This window comes from Coenobita brevimanus, chromosome 71, assembly GCF_032717465.1.
Source record: "Coenobita brevimanus isolate Jiangsu-jjx chromosome 71, ASM3271746v2, whole genome shotgun sequence".
Taxonomy (NCBI): Eukaryota; Metazoa; Arthropoda; class Malacostraca; order Decapoda; family Coenobitidae; genus Coenobita; species Coenobita brevimanus.
The window spans coordinates 3,327,958-3,345,226 of record NC_137024.1 but is presented as its reverse complement, the minus strand read 5'-3'; the positions used below and the strand labels follow the sequence as shown (position 1 = coordinate 3,345,226).

General features: G+C 41.9%; 1 protein-coding gene across 1 annotated transcript in view; it reads right to left on the bottom strand.

Annotated features, from left to right (window-relative positions):
• mei-41 (ATR serine/threonine kinase meiotic 41) overlaps positions 1-17,269 on the bottom strand; it is a 213,916-nt gene that overhangs the window by 77,935 nt on the left and 118,712 nt on the right. Inside the window, exons 35-36 of the mRNA XM_080277708.1 lie at positions 13,089-13,358; positions 7,692-7,916 (exon numbers count right to left, since the gene is read on the bottom strand). Coding sequence (XP_080133834.1) covers positions 7,692-7,916; positions 13,089-13,358 — 495 coding nt within the window. The remainder of the gene's footprint in view (positions 1-7,691; positions 7,917-13,088; positions 13,359-17,269) is intronic.

Here is a 17,269-nt window from a genome sequence, read left to right as displayed (position 1 = left end):
ATAATTTTGGTGGGTGACTTTAATTGTAAAGAGGTGAACTGGGAGGAATGGTACTCGGGAGGCGGCGAGGATTCGTGGGGCACTATGTTATTAAATACGAAGGGTGATCAGAAAGTAATGACAGTTTGTGCTATAACATGAAAACCTTGAATGATGGGAGGTAGGGGAGCAAGGAGAGTGCAGAGTTGCCTGTCCTTACGTGTTTGAACTTGTCGCCGTATGCCTGACTTTTCTTGTTTTATTGTTGTGAGTGAATGCTTCACTCTTGTTTTTGCTCTCTGGCCAGAAACATGGATTACTCGAAAGAAGGCTGCACGTTCTACATTTTTACGAGGTGGAAACTGGAAAAGAAAGCAACAGAGATTCGAGGGGAATTATTACAAGTTTATCCAGACACTACTCCTTCCCTGGAAACTGTTTCCCGCTGGATTCGTGCTTTCACAGCAGGAAAAACTGAATTGAAAGATGAACAACGCTCTGGACGCCCCCGGACATCCGTGACCGAAGCAACAACTGTCCGTGCACGGTTCATCATTGACGAGGATCCAACTGTAACTCTTAGGTTCTTAGCCTTGGAGCTTGATATCAGTTATGGGAGTGCATATGACATCGTGCATGAACAATTACACCTGAGGAAGAAGTGTTGTCGATGGATACCCCATTTGTTGACTGATGAGCAAAAGGCTGAACGGGTGAGGATTTCTCGTGTCTGGCTTGCTGAATTTGAACCAAATGGTCCAAAACGGTTCTCAGATGTTGCTACTGGAGATGAGTGTTGGATTTCATTCTTCACAACCCATGACAAGCAGTCAAACATGGTGTGGTTGGGCAATGAAGACCCTCGACCTCAGATTTTGAAGGAAGGATTTCGCAGCCGCAAGCGCCTTTTCACCATCTTTTTCAATTCTCAAGGACCAATATGTGTGGATGTGATGCCTGAAAAGTCCACTATCACAGCCCAATACTACACAGACCAGGTCCTTCCACAAGTCTTGGAACACAAGGCCAACACCGCACCAACCCGCTGTCGGTCTCGCCTTTTGCTGCACCACGACAATGCTGCATCCCACAAAGCTCGCCTCACTATGCAGTACCTGGAACAACAAGGTATAACTCTGCTCCCCCACCCACCCTACTCCCCTGACCTGGCTCCCTGTGACTTTTGGTTGTTTCCAAAAATTAAATCTGCCATCGCTGGGAAGCAATTTCATCGCATCCAAGACTTGGCACGGACCGTCAATTCAGAACTCCGAAGTATACCGTCTTCAGAGTACCACGCTTGCTTCATGAAGTGGAGAAAGAGAATGGAACGCTGCATAGAGGTTGGAGGGGAGTACTTTGAAGGAATGTGAGTCATAGTTTGATAGTTCTTCATGCTAATAAAAGTTTATGGACTCACTGTCATTTCTTTCTAATCACCCCTCGTATAATAATGAATAATGTGATGACGCAATGGGTCAAAGAAGAGACACGGTTTTGAGGTGAGGACACTCCAGCAAGGTTAGATTTACTGTTCACCAAAGAACCCGATGTAATAGAATCATTGGAATATCTCTGTCCTTTGGGAAAAAGTGATCACGTGGTCATTGAGTTCCAGATGTTAATAGGAAACGTCGAGCCAAGAGACGAGCTTCATAGACAGAGAAGATAAAACTTTGGGAAAGCAAATTTTACAGGATTGAGAAACTTTTTTGAAAATGCGGATTGGAGAAAATTAAGAGAAACAAGAGAGATACAGAGGAAGTGGGATATCTTTCTAGACCTCTATAATTTGGGAGTGGAAAAATTTGTACCAAGAGTAAGAGGGAAAGAAAACAGGAAAAAGGAGTGGTTTAACCCCTAAAACGCAGATCGTCGCGTTTGCGACGCTCGGCCATAAGGGCAGGACGGTGGGTCGTCGCGTTTGCGATTTTAGTAAATTTTGAATAACCGCGGGCAAGCAGGCTCCAGCTGGTATTGTCTATCAGCACCACCACCCTCTAGCTACAACTAGCATACTTTACCTTTGTACTACTGACCTCAGTTGTTGCCAAATATCGCGTTTTCCCCCCGTACCCCCCCCACCACGGCCCGGCCAGCCTGGCTGTGATACATGGCAGCGCTCTGAGCGCTCAGAACTGTAAATCTGCGATCTCCTCTCACAAGCAGTTTATGCTACTAGGAAACGCTTGTTTCCCCAGTTGTAACACTAGCTTTTTTTCTCACAGTTTGCCTCTGTTTAGCGTCAGTTTACTGCAGGCTTTCAAAGTGAGATTATGGCGAGTTCTAGCTCTTCCCAGTCAGTGCAAGCGGCCAACAGGAACGAGAATAAAGTGGCGGACGTAAGGCAGAATAAAAAGCGAGCCGTGGTGATCTTTTGGGAAGTAATATGATTGAAAATAATGTAGTATACATGTTTTTAGCTGTGAAAATGGAAATGTTTGTTGAGTGACAGGAAGACCGCCGCCACAGTGCATGTCGGCCGTACGCTCCGTTGATTTTAGCCTTATTTTCAGTGCTTATTGTACAAATACGGATTCCTAACTACCTTTACGTTGTAGTATAAAGTTTACTGTGACAGAATGAGGCTGTGGTAGAGGGGAAACAGGGTTGCTGGAGGTGTGAAAGTGAAGATTTGGTTACCCAACTTTGCAAGTCTCAACAAGTCCTTGGGTAGTCCACGAAGGCTCAACACCTGTCTCTGGAGAAAGCTGAATGTAAGTACTATCTGCCATACCAAGTATAATGTTCTAGGGTTAATCTCTGATTTTTGGCGAATATTTTCCTACAGGTACTCAGACCGCGATACAACCCCGCCACTCGGGGGGGATCGACTGTAAACAGCGGCGTTTTAGGGGTTAATAGAAGGTGTATGATAGCAAAAAAAGAGATAGATAAGGCGTGGAACAATTGGAGAAAGAGAGGTAACGACAGAACAAAGGAAGAATATAAAAGAACAAGAAATGAATACACAAGAATACATAGAGAAGAAGAAAGGAATTTTGAAAAAGGTATAATTGACAAATGCAAGGATGAACCCAAACTGTTTTATAGATTTGTTAATGGCAAACAAAAGGAAGGAATCACCAAGCTGAAAGTAGAAGGAGAGGTCTTTAAGGATGCAGCAATGCAAGCAGAAATAATGAACAAACGTTTCCAGTCAGTTTTCACTAAAGAAAAGGAGCTTGTGGAAGGGGAGGGAGTGATTAGAAATGTTCCGGTGATGAAAGATATAAAAGTGGAGGTACAGGAAGTGTATAAATTACTGGAAACTCAAGATATAAGGAAAGCCCCAGGACCTGATGGAATTTCTAATTGGGTACTGAAGGAATGCAGAGAACAACTGGCGGATAAAATTCACAGCTTAATTGTATGCTCACTGGAAGAGGGGAAAGTGCCAAAAGAATGGAAGAGGGCAAATGTGGTACCAATTTACAAGGGAGGAAACAGGGAAGAACCCCTGAATTATAGACCAGTGTCTCTAACCAGCATGGTCGCAAAATTGTGTGAGAGAATCCTGAAAGACAGATGGATAAAATATCTGGAAGAGATGAATATTTTGGCTGAATGTCAGTTTGGATTCAGAAGTGGAAGGTCATGTGTTTCTAACTTGTTGAGATTTTACTCAAGAGCGACTGATGTGGTACAGGAGAGAGATGGTTGGGTGGATTGTGTGTACTTAGACTTAGAGAAGGCCTTTGACAAGGTACCTCATAAGAGACTAATGTGGAAACTAGAATATATAGGAGGACTAAAGGGGAAACTTCTGGAATGGATGAGAGACTTTTTGAGAGACAGACAAATGAGGACAGTAATAAAGGAAAAGATGTCTGGATGGAGGGAAGTAACAAGTGGAGTCCTTCAAGGCTCAGTGTTGGCGCCAGTAATGTTCCTGATTTACGTTAATGATATGGTAGATGGAGTGAACAGTTATGCAAGTCTGTTTGCTGATGATGTAAAGATCTTGAGGAAGATAGAGGTTGAGGAGGATTGTAAAATACTGCGGGAGGATTTGGATAGGATACACAATTGGAGCCGGACGTGGGAAATGAAATTTAATGTAAAGAAATGTAAAATATTGGAAATGGGTAAAAGTACCAGGAGACCATCACTGAATTATTTTTTGGGTAATGAATTAATCACAAAAAGGAGAGAAGAGAAAGATTTGGGAGTGCTGGTCCAAGATAGTTTGTCACCAGAAAAGCACATTAACAAGATAGTTGGAGAGACTTATAAACTCTTGACTAACATAAGAGTAGCATTTCATTATATGGATGAGGAAATGATGAAAAAATTGATAGTGGCCATGATCCGCCCCAGGTTAGAATATGCAGCGGTAGTGTGGTCCCCACACAAAAAGAAAGATATAAACAAGATTGAGAGAATACAAAGAACAGCAACCAAGATGGTCCCCAGTCTGACAGACCTGTCATAGAGAGAGAGGCTGGAAAAACTGGATTTGCCTTCGTTAGAGGAAAGGAGAAAGAGGGGAGACATGATTGCGGTGTTCAGGACCATGGTGGGAGTAGATAAAATTGACAAAGAAGATCTGTTTGTATGGGATAAGAGAGCAACAAGAGGACATGGAATGAAATTGAAAAAGTCAAGCTGCTTGAAGGATATCAAGAAATATAGCTTTCCTTACAGAAGTATAGACTTATGGAATAGCCTGGACAAAGAGATCGTCCAGTCTAGAAACTTAAATGAGTTTAAAGTTAAATTCGACTTATTGAGAAACAGCGACGGAAACCCACGAGCATAGTACATTCTGTGTATATCACAATTAGGTATATTAGGTAAATACTTAAATATTTGGAACGACTTAGACAAAGAGGTGGTGCATGAGAAAAACATTCATGTGTGTAAAGGTAGACTTGATAAATGTGGATATGGAGGCAGGACAACACGAGCATTGCTCAATTCCTGTATACTACAAATAGGTAAATACAAATAGGTAAATACACACACACACAGATGATATTTGAAACAGTTTAGAAAAGAAAGTGGTGTGAGCAAAGAACATCTGAGTAGGGTAGTCCCTCATATTTCGTATGATTCCAAATTGCTAGATTTAGTTTTTCGCAGAGAGCAGATGGCCATTCTTTGAGAACATCTGAGAAGCTTCCATAACATTTGAGAGGCACCTAGAAGTATGTGCAGGCACTGATGGGGTTTCCAGCAATGTTTTTGTTCCCACCTGCATAGCAATTCCCGCATTTCTCACATAACCCACACTCATGCACTCCTTGCCTCCGTCCTGCAGTCCCGTTTGGGCTGCTCCCAGCCTTAGTCATCCAGCACCCACCACTGTATACAGCACTGTCTAGTTCTTTATTTTTAAATGGGAGAGACAACAGCCTCCAATAATAAATAAAGAAATACAGTAATATAATCACAGAATGTCTGCTATGATGCATAAAAAGGTGACCATTCAGTACATGCTCTGCTGTCTCATGCCCATCATGCACCATTCAATGCTTACACAAACGCACATGCAGATGGCTCCAGCCTGTCTTCTTTCCGTTCTGTATGTAGCTAGTCACCTGCTTTTCACTCGACACTTTTCCTCGTATGGTATGAATCTCACTCTCACTTTTGATAAATAACAAAATGTTCTTAGTACCTGTAACTCATTCTGTGGAAAATAATACAATATACCTGCAGTCCATTAGTATCTATATTTACTTTTTTTCTCTTTTCACAAGGTATGGCAATTCTTCTTGGACACTCAGATATCATGAAGCAATATTGGAGATTAGTAATGTTCCATGCAGGGATGCACCATACAAGATTATAAATGAGTAGCCACGAGTGCATGTAGCGAGTTGTGAGCATTCTGGAGGTAAGAAAAAACTTTCAAAACTTGATGGTCAATTAACTTTGTATAAAGTGAAAGTACTGATGTCTTGCCAATAAAATTTACTTCTTCTCAGACTTCCACCACAAAATACAGGCAGTTAATTATGGAGTACCATAAAATGGGTATGGCTTTTCATACCCAAATATATAATGGGCAGGGTAACAAGCACTACTATATAGTGAGTGTACTGTACTGCAACTGCAGGACCCCTTTAGGGTGCATGACCTAGATTTGCTGAAATTTCACATTTCCAGGAATCTCTGTATCATATCCCCCACCAATTTGCAGAGCCTACTGTAATAAAAAATACAGACCGGATACATGTAGATAAGAAGACAAAGCAACAAGAGCCGAGTTTAACTTCTGTATACTACAACAAAGCAAATACACCACCCTGTCACTCCACACTACACTTCACATTCAAACAGCTCTTCCTTGTAAGTGCACAACATTTCCAGTGCAACTGACTCCTCTGTGCTGCCGCCCCTCTACCAACACCACTTGTTACCCTCCAGGGTGGGTCAATCTCTGTGCTACCACCTCTCTATCAACATCACCTGTTTGCTTCTTGGGTGGGTCAGGTCACATTACCAAGCAGTAACAATTCACAATGACCTTATCAACTGCAGCCTAATTAAAATGGTGCAGCAATGTAGAGGTGGTGAAACTGCAGTGAGCTTTTGAGGAAGGATGGCTTGGATTTGTGACGTAGCATGGGAGAGATCTGGAAAGCTGGGTGGATGAACTTCCTACTTTCTGCCTGTATCTTTTGTTATCCAGTAAGGAGAGAGACAGTTGTCACTTAAACTGTTTGCTATAAACCTTCATCAACCCTTGTGGTTTTTATTATCACACATGTCATGTTAATTGTCATTTGCCAGTCATAATGTGCATGTAATAAACACAACCAACATGCGTGAAACTTTAGCCATGACGAAAGAAAATGTCAAAGATGAGGAGCTCAACTGAATTTTCTAAAAGTAGCTAAAGCGGTGGTAAACGTATTCGAAGTAGCAGCATTAGATTTATATCAATCCTATACAAGGAAGTTCTAGTATAAAACAATGTTTCAAAAGATCAACAGATACACAAATATGTACATGCTTATCAGAAATCAAAGCACTTCATGTTTTTAACCCGCCCCGTCCCGACGTTTTTGGACCTTTTTTTTTTTGGCTCAAACATCCGCTTTTGGTGAGAAACATCGAAAATTCATAGAGAAATCGCTCACCTGAGGTTTAAAATACCCGATTTAGGTACAAGTCCTTCCTTACCTGACTGGGTTTTCTAACAGGCTGGCACCAAAGAAAACGAGTTCTATGGGAGGGTAACTATTTTATCCACTCATAAACAGTATTTATTTATTTACTTGGTACGAATTTATATGTAGTACAAGAGTATATTGATTTTCAAACAGTAATATAGGCATTATAAGCATTGTTTCACTCACTAACTCATCACCATTCATGACCTTTTTTTTCCCACATTACCTGATCATTTCTGACTGTTTCTTCCTCTAATGCAATGTAAACTTTGTCCTCCACATTGTCATCGATTGGGGAATCACTCTGGCCCTGAATGTCTTTATTGGCCAGGTCACTGGTAACAGGTGAATTGCCGAGACAATGGCGTGCAGGGGGGGGGGGGGAGGTTATGCGGTGTAAGGCATTGTTCCTGCTTGGCATCTTGTAGAGGAATAGAGGAAGGTGTCCCGTGTATACGTGCCAAAAATCACTTGCGAAATCACTTGCGAAAATTGAAAATTGTGCAAATTAGGGACCTTGCAATGTTGCCGCGTTAATTCACGTCGCCGGGACGGCGCGGTTAATATGATAAATGATTCTTCACCTACCTTCTGAAGCTAAGAATAGGTTCCAGATAGCGATGAGATGTCTGAACTATTTTTAACCGCTGATCCCATCTCTCAACTAAATCATTTAGAGAGAGAGGCTTTTGTTCCCAGTCCAAGTTCATTTTTAGTTCTAAGGGACTATACAGTTTCTTCCTACTCTCCGCTGCTTGGTTAGGCCACAGCACACCCGAAACCATCTCCTCCAACTCAGTCAGCATGTGGAGTCTGAGTGCATAAAGAAGAATTTCAGTCACTATTATAAAACCATTTTTCTGCCTTTTTGACAACCCATAATCATAGTTCTGAATCATCCAACACTACCAATTTCAGTCATATTACTAAAATGTTACCTGTTACTTAACATACCAAAGGGAAGAAATTTATCTCCATTATCAACTCTCTCTATTATGGAAATTTAATTATCATCCTGGGATAACTGTTTCTACTGTACCTCAGTGGCGACAGAGCTTATCAGGTATCTAAACTGTAAATATACTAGCCTGTATAAATGAATTTAACATACAGTACATCCATCCATCACCCAATCCAAAAGTATTGGGCCCAAGATTATTCTACTCAGTCCAAATACTAAAGGTAACAGTGACCAACTACTTGCTCTTCTACGACATTACAGGAGCAATAAACTCTAACCGCCCATTAGAATTAGACCTTCACATGTCCTATCCAGCTGGAGTAATGTCTGTAACACACATGACCTACACATATGCAGAACTTGCTTGGTATCAAAAAGAAAAATATCTTCACTGTGACTTAAAAGTGGATATGTTTGAATATCCAGAACCTATGAAATACAGCACTGAATGGATTGGTCACCATGGAGAGAAACTGAGTATAACATTAACCTCTTCAACATAACATACGGTAATATTTTTTCATCATTTATTGTTGCTACTCCCCTATGATATCATTCAACTCAAGGATGATGTACTACAGTGGAGTTACCTGGTACTGGAATACCCAAGTCTCTTCAGTTTGATATATTTCTCCTATACTAAACAACTCACCTGCAGGTGGTGAAAATATAACATAAAAGAGAACCCTACAAAGGAGAAAACCATATGAACAAATGTGACTTATGACCACAAAGTCTAGTGAGTATTATGCCTGTGACTAGAACATATAAACCATCTAAAATGAGGACAGCTCAAGATTATTCTGGCTATTTGTTTCACCTGAAATATTCTTCTAGAGTCCTGGAAGTTAGTATTATATAGGCATTCAGAGGTACAGCATTTTTTGTTTAATACAGAATTTAACATACAGAAATTTAATTGCCAGAAGTGAAAAAATCTTAACTCATGGAAAAAGGCATTTTCACTTGGATGCACTGATGTTAAACACACAGATGACTACAATGAATGTTCACCAGAACAAGAGGCCTCTTGTCGCATATCCCATATGGCACACGTTGGCTGACAGCAGCCATATCTTTCCATTTAAGTCACTAAAGAACTTGGGTATTTACTTCAACAACTATATGCTGCTTGATTTACTTGTCAATAAGTAAAAAGGTCTTGGGTATGATAATGTATGTCAACCATATCAAGGATAATTTTAATTAAAATATAAGGATGATTGCCATTCAATCACTTGTCTTAAGCATAATCAATTATGGTCTGAAAATCTGGGGAACAACCAGCATAATGCAACTACAATGTGAACAGAAACTCCAGAACTTTGTAGCAGAAGTTGCAACTCGAGGTGCTACCAGTATGACCAAGTTACACCACATTTAAAGAAAATGGAGTGGCTCAATATTAATCAGAGGAATAAGTATGATCTAGGACTGACAATTTTTAACATCTTAAACAAAAGATTACTTAACAGTTTTTTCTCACTTCTTACAGCAAGTGAAATCTACAATGACAGCAAGAGGCAACAGCAGCAACTAAATTATTCCTCAAATAAGACTTGTATAGGGACAAGGTCCCTTCATGTGACTCGACTTAAATTCTGGAACAGTTTCCCACTTCTCCATAATATAAGAAATGCTACAATCTTACCCTCTTTAGAAAGCTTGCAGAAATTCACAATATTTAGGGAAAAAATAACATTCTGCTTAATTGCACACATACTCAGTTATCCATCCATCATCCAATCCTATGTTGCCCCATGAGGGGAGTAGGAGCTCAGGGCTAGGCAAGTTGGTTCTCATATTTAAGATGAGAGCGAGTATTTGTATTGAAATAAGATTAATCATTACTTAACATCTGTGGTAGGTGGGGGCACTCACCATCCACTCACTCGATGTAGTGCTGCTTTGGGTGTCTGCCCTTTCCTCTCTTCCCTCCTTCCTCTTCTGTCTTTCTTTCCTTCATTCTTTCCTCTTCCTTCTGCCTATGGGTGACTACATTGAGTGACAAGCAAAATGGTTTCCTGTACACCAGGAAACCATGTACTACGGTGGGTGGTAACCATATGACCAAATTATGGCACCTGGTGGTTTAGTGGGCAATTAACCCCTTAACCGCGGGGCGTCACTTTCGTGACGCTTGGGAGCAAGGGATCATACCGCGGGGCGTCGCTTTTGTGATTCTGTGTTATTTTGAATTCACCCGGGCTTTCAAGTGGGGGCTTGTATCATCTATCAGTACTGACAATGTCCAACACTAGTCAGCACTCCTAATCTCATCTGTACTCCCATCCATTGTTGACAATTTAGCCATTTCTCCCCGTTCTTGACTCCCCTCCCTACCCCCACTCCATTACCCTATCCTCTCGCCTGCCCGGCCATGCTACGCTAAGTAAATCTTCCCTGGAATTTTTCACTGATTTCATCCATTGATATAAGCCCTATGTCGTATTCTTATACCAAATAATATATACAAGAAAGAAATCAGGTAAGTGAGAGTGCCATACACCTGGAATTGGCTAATTATCACCTGACAACACCTCACGTGCACTCGTTCGCTAATTTTCGCTGTTTTTTTCCCCTTGAAATATGCCGTATAATCTATTTTCGTAATAAATATACATGTAAGGAGAGAAGGGAGAACCCTAAGTGATATTTACATTCACCTGGAACTACCTAATTTATAATGTATTGTCTACATTTCCTGCCAATCATATCAGTGCTACACAAAGCTGTTTCAAGATTTAACATTGGTAGCTCTGATTATATATCTCCTAAGTAGGCCTCTAATCTATTTTCGTAATAAATATACATGTAAGAAGGGAAGGGAGAAGCCTAAATGATATTTACATTCACCTGGAACTACCAAATTTATAATGTATTGTCTAGATTTCCTGCCAATCATATCAGTGCTAGGCTTAGCTGTTTCAAGAGCTACGTTGGTAGTGCTGAATAACCCTCAAGTAGGCCTCTCAACCCGGGCCGGCCCTCCTAGCAGTTCTCTCTCAGATTCCGAAGAGGAGGTACGGCTCATCCTCTTGCTGACTTCAGGGCCTTTTTTCACCCCCATGCAAGGGCCCTGTGACCTTTACCCCCTACTAAACCTCGTGTGGAAAGAGGTAAAGGGCTGACAATTGATAAAAGAGTGACTACGATCTTTCTATTGAGTAAAACAGTGCAAGTGGAATTGTAAATAATGTGTAAATAATGTGTAAACAGCAAGTGAAAGTAATGAATGTAAATATACGTGAACAATGGAAAATAGTTTTATAAGTTATTTCAAGTGACAGTGCACAACACAGTGTAAATAAAATAGAAATGTAAATAACGTAAATAAAATAGAGAACGTAAATAGAAATGTAAATGAGTAGTATTATAAGAATACGAGTATATACCCTAGGAGTAATGAAAGTGAAAGTTTCACTCTAGCATGTCTGAATGCTATGAGTTATGAGAGTGAAGATGAAAGTGACATTCACTCTCAGTGCCAGTATACAGGACGAGAAAGTGAATGCTACGTATTTTACTGAAAGAAATTGAATCCCTACAGTGACAATAAACTAATACTACTGAAGGAAACTTATGGATAAAGACTGTAGATATATATAAGCGTTATATAGTAATAGAAATATAAAGTGTGAGGGGTTTTATGAATAATAAATGACAGACTACCATGAGCGAACTAGTGCCAGTGCGACGATCAGACGCGCTCGTAATTTCCATTGCTTTCACAGTGTTTTTTTTTTTGAGTATGGATCCCAAACTACTTGAAAATTGTAGAATAGTGTTTATAGTGTTTGTATCTGGCTGTGGTAATCATATTACGGGTTGTCGGGAAGTGTAAAGTGGAGACTTCGTTACCCTACTTCAGAGGTCTCCACAAGTCCTACAGTAACCGACGAAGGCTCAACAATCATTCCAGGAGAAAGCTGAAGGTATGTGCCATAAGCATATGTAATTTTATTATTCTAGGACTAATAACTGATTTTTGGCAAATATTTTTTGAGAGTCTGTCGCAGCCCAAATAACCCCGCGGCACACGCAAGTCATTGGTAAACAAGCCCGCGGTGTAGGGGTTAAGGTGCTCCAATTGGACTGAGCCGGTGCAGGTTTATATACAAGGGGTGGTTGGGGTTTACTGCTCATGTAATGCCACTCAGGGATGAGTGAGGCTGGTCATTCTCATCTTAAATGCCAGGACCAACTTGCCTAGCCCCAGGCTCCTACACTCCTCATGCGGCAACATTGGACTGGATGATGAATGATGATGATGAACATAATACGACTTGCTTCTTCACACGTGCAATATACAGTACTGTATATTATACAGCTGACACTAAGCTTATCATCATCATCTAACTCTGTGTTGCCCCATGAGGAGCACAGAAGCCTGGGGGTAGTCAAGTTGGTCCCGACATTTAAGATGTGAGTGATCAGACTCACCCATCACTGGGTGGCATTAACTGCACAATAAACCCCAACCACCCCTTGGATAGAAACCTGCACAGGCTCAATCTGACTGCAGCGCCTTAGTTACCCACTAAACCACCAAGCACCATAATTGGGTTATATGGTTACCACCCAGTGTAGTAAATGGTTTCCTGTACCATATGGCTTGTTACTAAAAGCAGAGTCACCTGTAGGCAGGAAGAAGAGGAAAGAATGAAGAAAAAGAAAGACAGAAGAGGAAGTGTAAAGTCACCCACAGGCAGAAGGAAGATATTGCCATACTGAAATTTAGGCTTATTCTAATTATAGCTAGAATAAGTCTGATTTACAACTGATAACATATACATATGATAAGCTTTGTGTCTCCCGTACAATATACAGCACAGTATACTGTACATATGAAAAAACAAGTCTTATTAAGTAATAATGAGTTACAGTGATTATTCTCATTTCAATACAAATTTAACTTTCATCCTGAATTATGCCAGTTTCCTTATCATTTGGTTCACATTAGCTTCTCATACAGCCTATGAATTAAAAAATTAAATCTATGCTGACTTGCATATACAGCATACCTCAGTATGTGTGGATAGGCTCTCTGATATGCCCATTTCTCCATGCTAGCTGCTGACAATGGTGTAATCTGCTGAATACGCAAGTTTCTGAGGCTGTTGAGGTATGCTGGGTGGTTCCTTGCCCTTGCTGCTAGCAGGATCTGACCCACACCCTGGCCCCAAGATGGTTGTCCAGGGTCCTTTACCAAAAACTTTTCCAGCTGGTCCCACTGACCCAGTTTCCATGCAGCCTCTACACGATACTTGTTCAATGAGGACTCCAGCTCTGGCCTAACGTTAATGAGAGATAAGGGAAGACGTAATCATAAATATAAAACTGTGACAGCCTTAGTAAAAAGCACTAAAATATATGTAACTTGGCAAGCATGACAACATGTGCTTCCCAGACTTGGGGAGAAAAAAAAAAAGTCTTTACTCACAGTGAATGAATTTGCAGATACCCACTGTTAACACCAAAGGCATCAGAAACAGAGTTGGGAGGAATTATCTCAGACTGAGGAGAACCACAGAGAGGGTGCATTTCTTTTTGCCTTCTGCCATAATGCCTCACAAGGCACAATGCCTTTCCCCCAGTGTCACTAATGTATTACCTGTTCAATTCATCAGCAGCCTAGGGGGAAGGTCGTCATGCTTCATAAGGTACAGGGTCATAACTAGAGAGCCGAAGTCATTCACCCTCTCCTCACTTCTCTGAGTTTAAGATAATTCACTATTGCTGATGCCTTGAATTAACTTCTTCAGTGAACAGTTGGAATACAAATGTGGGCGATTGTGTGTGTGTATGCGCCAACGCAAGATCGTGCTAGAAGAGTGAGAGAAGAGTTCTGGACAAATGTGGAAGTGTGCATGGAAAAGTTTGGAAGGAATGAGAGAGTGTTTTTGATCGGTGATATGAATGGTAAAGTTGGTAATGTGAAGGTGGATGGAATAGTTGGTGAGTGGGGTGTGCCTGCTGAGATAGATGAGAATGGGAGTGCGTTAGTGGACATCTGTGCTGGGAGGGGGTTGGTAATAGCCAATACCCTCTTCAGGCATAAAATGATCCACAGGTATACATGGCGAGTGATGAGAAGGGTGGGTGGTGAACTGAATGAAAGGAAGGCAATGATTGATTATGTGTGTGTGGATGAAAGGATGCGAAGATGTATATTGGATGCAAGAGTTTATAGAGGTTGGGGGAGGGCCTTTCTGACCACTACTTGGTGGTGGCCAGAATTAGGATGCAAGTAAGATGGAGGAATAGAAGAAGGGAAAGACGAGAGGAAGGAGTAGTTGCAAGGAGAGTGGAAAGGTTACAAGAGGATGAGAAAAAGGCAGAGTATAAGAGAGAAGTGGAGGAACGATTGGGCAAATATGAATTGGAGCAGATGGGAGACGTGGAAGGTGTGTAAGATATTTACAGAAGAAATATGTGCAGCATGTGATGTGGTGTGTGGAAGGAAGAGAAGACGGAGGGGTGCAAGGAACAGCGTGGTGGACTGAAGAGGTGAAACAGGCTGTGGCACAAAAGAAGAAAGCATACAATGAATGGATGAGAAATAGGGGCGTGGAAGAAGTTGAGAGGCAGAAGAGAGAGTTATATGTGGAAAGGAAGAGAGAGGTGAAAAGATTAGTAAGAGAGAGTAAGAAGAGAGTGGATGAGGAATTTGGAAGGAATTTGATGGTAAAGTGGAGGGACTGTAAGAAAATGTTCTGGAGAGAAGTGAAAAGAGTAAGACAGGGTGGAAGTGAAGTTAGCAGGGGAGTGAAAGATAAACATGGTAGATTACTAGTGGAGAAGGGAGAAAAAGTGAGCAGATGGAGAGAACACTTTAAGGAATTGTTGAACGTAGAGGATGGAAGTAATGCGAGTATAAGTGGCTGGGGAATGGCTGGGAGAAGGAGGGAGGTGAGAAGACAGGTAGAAATCAGTAGGATAGAGGTTGTGGAAGCAATGAAGAAAGTTAAATCGGGAAAGCCCCAGGAATTGATGGAGTGTGTGGTGAGATGCTGAAGCATGGGGGAGAGATAGTAGTAGAATGGATGTGGAAGATGTGCAGATTGGCCTGGGAGGAAGGTAGAGTCCCGGAGGATTGGAAGTCGGGTATAATTATTCCCTTGTACAAAGGAAAAGGGGAAAAAGAAGTGTGTGGTAATCATAGGGGCATTTGTCTTCTTAGTATAATAGGAAAAGTGTATGGTAGGATACTTATAGACAGAGTTAGAGAAAGAACAGAGAAATTAGTTGGAGAAGAACAGGGAGGCTTTAGGAAGGGAAGAGGTTGTGTAGATCAGATATTCATTCTTAGATCTTTAGTGGAAAAGTTTCTAGAGAAGGGAAAGAAGTTGTATGCGGCTTTCATGGATTTGGAGAAAGCATATGACAGGGTGGATAGACAAGGATTGTGGAAAGTGTTAAGAATATATGGAGTAGATGGGAAGTTGTTGAATGCTGTGAAGAGTATGTATGATGGTGCTAAGGCTGCAGTGCGTGTGGATGGTGAACTAAGTGAATTTTTCTCTTTGAAAGTTGGGTTGAAACAGGGATGTGTCATGTCTCCATGGTTGTTCAATCTGTACATGGATGGGGTAATAAAAGAGGTACAAGGTAGGGTAGTGGATGTTGGAGTGGCCCTGGTGAGAGAGGATAGTGTTTGGAAACTCCCTGTACTGTTGTTTGCAGATGATACTGTGTTGTTGAGTGAAGATGAAGGGGAGCTGCAAGGCTTGGTGGATGAGTTTGAGAGAGTGTGTAAGAAACGGAACCTAAAGGTGAATGTAGGGAAGAGTAAAGTGATGGTCTTTGAGAGAGGTGAAGTCAGTGAATGTATAGCGAGGTTGGATGGTGAGGAATTGGAAAATGTGAGTACGTTTAAGTATTTGGGTAGTGTGATGAGTAAGGATGGAGGTTTGGAGGGTGAAGTGCTTGAAAGGGTACAGCAGGGAAGAAAGGTTGCTGGTTCCTTGAAAGCAGTGATAAGAAACAGGGAAGTGAGCATGGAAGTAAAAAAGTTACTACATGACAGTATTGTGATACCAACTCTAACGTACGGAAGTGAAGCTTGGACGTTGTTGGAAGGACACAAGTCAAGAGTGAGAGCAGTGGAAATGAGTTATTTAAGAGGAGCTTGTGGAGTCACGTGGAGAGACAGGCTGACGAATGAGGATATAAAGGAGCGTTGTGGTGTTGATGTGGATGTGATAGGAAGCGTTGTGAGGAACACACTGAGGTGGTTTGGCCATGTGGAGAGGATGGAGGGTGAAAGACTGACGAAGAGAGTGTATGTGAGTGAGGTGGAGGGTGGAAGAGGGAGGGGGAGACCGAGGATGAGATGGAGGGATGGGGTGGAGAGGTATATGAGAGAGGGGGGTGTGAGTTGGGAGCAGGGTAGTGAAATGGCGGGGGACAGGGCGACTTGGAGGCGATTTGTTTGTGGCCACCCCAAACGGGATTGAGGCGTCTGGCAATAGATAGATAGATAGATAACATCTAGGGCTGGTGGCATTACTGTCAAAGCAGAGGAAGTGTGGCCATGTGCAGTCTGCCACAAGGGTGTGGGAAGCAACTCCATCTTGTGCAGTGTTTGTTGTAAGTGGATGCATAAGAGACATAGTGGTGTTAGAGGCAGGATGCGAAATAATGCTGATTTTGTGTGTGCAATGTGTCAGGGAGAGCATGTAGAGACTGACAGGGCATGACAGGATTGGCCTTGCTGGAGATTCCCTTGCATGTGTGAGGGAGTTCTGGCCTTGTTGGAGATTCTCTTGAATGTGTGAGGGAGTTTTGTTATCTGGGGAAATGTTATGGGCTGAAGGTGGGGCTGAAGCTAGTTTTGTGACTGTGGTAAGGAGTGGCTGGAGGAAGTTCAAGGAGCTGTTGCCCCTCCTAACATTGAGTGGGCTCTCCCTCTATGCTAAGGGATCCTTGTATGCGACACATGTTAGGAGTGTAATGATGTATGGTTGTGAGACCTGGGCAGTAAACAAAGATGATATTCACAGGGTCAAACATACAGAAATGACAATGATTACGTGGATGTGCAGCGTGTCCCTGAGTGCAAGGCCTGGGGAGGCTAGGTTTAAGATGGGAGTTGAGAGGTAGGATGGGACTGGAGTGTATCAGCGTTGTGATGAGGAGTGGTAGACTGAGGTGGTCTGGGCATGGGGAGAGGATGGGGGATGATAACTGGGTGCAGAAAGTG